At 42.9% G+C, this 3,911-nt stretch overlaps 1 protein-coding gene across 1 annotated transcript in view; it reads right to left on the bottom strand.

The window, feature by feature from the left end:
• The window catches only part of FSIP2 (fibrous sheath interacting protein 2), a 60,145-nt gene extending 57,374 nt beyond the window's left edge, over positions 1 to 2,771 (bottom strand). Inside the window, 1 exon segment of the mRNA XM_014466932.1 lies at positions 2,727 to 2,771. Within this exon segment, the coding sequence (XP_014322418.1) occupies positions 2,727 to 2,771 (45 nt within the window).
• Positions 2,772 to 3,911: the final 1,140 nt, after the last annotated feature.

Below are 3,911 nucleotides of genomic sequence, written 5' to 3'. Positions count from 1 at the left end.
AAACCAGACAGTGTAATGTTCCCCTTGCGTTAAAATCAGTTCATATCGATTGATAAATAGTTGATTCCAAAATGTCAATGGACGTCTGCCCATTTTACTGTTTTACTTTGCCCATTAGAAAGGCCAACCAGGCCAGCAGGGAGCCACGCCGGCGTTAGGGATATTCACAACGACTGTGTGCTTGTTGTCTCCTTACTTGTCTGCACTGCAGGCATTTCAGATACTGTGATAGACAAAATGGTAACGAAAACAACAACAAAAAAAGTAATTTAGAATTTCCCTCTTGTCTCTACAACATCTGTCACAGCCAAAATGAAATCCAGACATCGTTACTGCAATCCTTCTTGTTTCAAAGAAAGCGCTTCTATACCCTGATGTAGCAGAGAAGGTCCCTGTGGAAGTGTGACTTGGTCTTGGGCAGTGACAGTGAAAACAGTGCGTGAACCGCCTGTGACTATCGAGACAACACATCACATTCGGAGCAGGTGTGGTCCCTCCAGGAGTGGATGTCAGGCTGTGGAACGGACGCGTTGCCGGAAGCAGTGGCGTGTGCAGGAGTGCAGGCTGGCTTCAGAAAGGGTGTGCACGGCCCCCTTTTTGTAGCATTCTGATGTCTAGACATCAGTCAAACCCCGACTTACTCTGCCAGGCGATACTATAAATACGTGATCCTTGTTGATTCATAGTCTGATGATAGAAGCCATTTTCCTAAAGATAAGGACTTGGGTTTCCATGCCGAGCGGTGATTACTAGTATATGGGCTTCAGGTAAGAGGCGGTGCAGCAAGGAATGAACCCCACCCTCTCCAGCTCTGAGAGCTTGTCATCATCGGGTTTAGCGTCATCACATTCTCCTCAGCAGCGATGTGAGGCTGTAGGTAATGAAGGTATGAGCTCCGAGTGCTTTCTAACTAATAGATTTCCATTTTTATTACGATCTATTAATTTACCAATAAATGGTGGCTTGAAGTACACTGATAAAAACTTCATAGGAGTGCAGAGGAGAGTAGTCTAAGACCTTGTATATGCTACGGTAAAAAGCACAGTTATTTTGTAAATAGATCAGCTTACCTACAGATATTTATGTGATACAAGTTTTTTTTTTAATATATTTTATTGATTTTTTGCAGAGAGGAAGGGAGAGAGATAGAGAGTAAGAAACATCGATGAGAGAGAAACATCGATCAGCTGCCTCCTGCACATCTCCCACTGGGGATGTGCCCGCAACCCAGGTACATGCCCTTGACCGGAATCGAACCTGGGACCCTTCAGTCCGCAGGCCAATGCTCTATCCACTGAGCCAAACCGGTTTTGGCGATACAAGTTTTATAAACAAGGGGAAAACACGTTTAGCATTGAAGGCACTAATGTTAAATACTCTTAAATACAGATGTTGAATTTCTGAAATTTATATGTAAATATTTAATTAATCCTTTGGTTAACAGAGTGATATTATAAAACTACTATTTTGAGTCACTTTCTCAAAGATGTAACTTCATTTTTCTTAACCCCATAGACTCTCCTATTGTATTCAATTGGTTAAAAATAGGATCTTGTAGAATCTGAAATAAGACCTTTCTCGCCCTGTGGGAGATTTCTTCTAGTTCTCTACTCCTGTGCCCATTTGTAAAGGAGTCAGCAGTTCATGCTAAATGATCATTAACAAGACTAGCCAGTCCTTTTCCTTTTCCGGAATTTTCTTGTCTGCATTTGTAAGAAAATATATTCTCTGCATAAAACTAATTGCTAAGCGCTCGCCCACTTCCTGTTCTCTGGGAAGGTGTTCCTGACCTTGGCGCTCTTCTGTGTTTGATTAAATGTCAGGGAGGCATCGCCTTTAACGACCTTGAACTGACGTTTTCTTTGTGGGAAGGCTTTTACTTATAGATTCAACCTCATAAAAACGTTAACGTTTTCCATTTATTCTTGTGATTATTTTTAAGTGATGGTTTTATGAGAATTTGTTCATTCAAGTAATTTTCATTTTCCCGATAATTGGGCAGCAGACACTCTCATGTTTTTGATACCTGTAGGGTCTGGAGGATGCTGCCTTTCCCCTTGTTGGCCAAGGCAGCATTTCTTGAGAACGAAGCTGTCAGTTTTATCGTTCCATCTTTCAAAATAATATATCTCTTTTCTGTGGCTATTTTATGATTTTCTATTTGTCTTTTTAAAAATACATTTTTATTGATTTCAGAGAGGAAGGGAGAGGGAGAAAGTGAGAGTGAAACATCACTGGTGAGAAAGAATCATGGATCAGCTTCCTCCTGAACGCCCCCTACTGGGGATCAAGCCCAAAACCCTGGCATGTGGCCTGACCAGGAATCGAATTGTGACCTGGTTCATGGGCTGACGCTCAATCGCTGAGCCATGCTGGCCGGGCCTATTTGTCTTTTGATTAGCAGAAGCTTTATGTAAGGCATGACTACTTGTGGTTTTCTATGTGTTAATCTTCCTCAATTTTCATTAAGTTGTACCTTGATTTTTAAAAATTAGATTTAGAAGATTCTTATTCCTTGTCTCTTCACAGATTGCTTCTTCCCTTTCTGAGTCTCTACTGACATATATTTTAGGGCTTTCATTCAACTCCTATGTGTTTATTAGTCTTTCTTGCTGAGTTTTCTTTTTTCCTGATTTTGGTATCTCAGCTGATCCACGTGTTCATCTAATCTGCCTTCCTCTCTATCCGTCTATTAGTGAGTGCAGCTCTTCAATGCTAGGCCTCACATACTGCTCTTCTGACTTCCGGATTTCCATGCGGTTCTTACTCATAGTTTCCAGTGCTCTGGTAAGATTCTATTTATTACCGACTGTTTTCTTTATTGTCTTTTAATGTGTATTTTTAAATCTTTATTGTTGAAAGTATTGCCTGTGTCCCTGGGATACGCAAATATACATACAAGTTCTTTGGTTGATCTCCTCCCACCCACCCTCCCTCACCTTCCCTCTGCGATTCCGAAGTCTGTTTCATGCGTCTGTGTCTCTGGATCTATTTTTCTTATCAGTTTATTTTGTTCATTAGATTCCACATATAAGTGAGATCATATGGTATTTGTCTTTCTCTGACTGGATTATTTCATTCAGCACAATATTATCTTTTTCTTCCTTTTTTTAAATGATCATTTCAATGCTGGGCAACATCTGGCTTTGTTTCTAAGTTGATTTCCCTTATTTCTGTGTCTGCTTTTTGTTGTTTTAAGAAACAATTTTTAATAACTTTTTTTTGGTTTTGTCTGTGTCAAATCTTATCGGCTCCGACTTATTTCGCGTTCTGTCGCAGAGCATGTATCCCATCCTTCTGCAGAGACATAGACGAAGGGAGATTATCACAAGCAAACCGCGGACCGAGCTGACTCCCGCTGGGATGCAGTGTTGGGAGCTCAGTGCCTCTCCCGCTGGCACTGGTTCCTAGGCCCTGCTCTCCAGGCCCAGCTGCTGGCTGCGTGCTCACCGGGGCTCTCTTCCCGGAACCCGGGGGAGCCCGCACTGCGAGTCTCTGCTCAGCATCAGGAGATGCCCCGCTGCTCTGCAGACTGGATGGCGGCTCTTCCTTGGTTTGATGCCTTTACTTGTCTCGTTCAATTAGAACAGCCCTGAGGGTAACGCTTCTGGCTGCCAGACTCTCTTCTTCTTTCCCTCTTCCTCCTCTTCCCCTTCCTCTTCTTCCTCTTCCTCTTCCTCCTCTTGTTCTCCTCCTCCTTCTCCTCACTTGAGGATATTTTCTCCTTTGATTTTTAGAGTGGAAAGGAGTGGGGGAGGAGAGAAAGAGAGAGAGAGAAACATCGATGTGAGAGAGAGACACATGCCTTTGACCAGAATTGTGCCTGAGAACTTTCAGTGTATGGGGCCGGATGCTCTAACCACAGGGGCCGCACCAGCCAGGGCCAAGGCTCACTTCTGGTCACTTTCCAT

This window comes from Myotis lucifugus, unplaced genomic scaffold (genome assembly GCF_000147115.1).
Source record: "Myotis lucifugus unplaced genomic scaffold, Myoluc2.0 scaffold_368, whole genome shotgun sequence".
Lineage (NCBI taxonomy): Eukaryota > Metazoa > Chordata > Mammalia > Chiroptera > Vespertilionidae > Myotis > Myotis lucifugus.
This window is presented reverse-complemented; position numbering and strand designations above follow the sequence as displayed.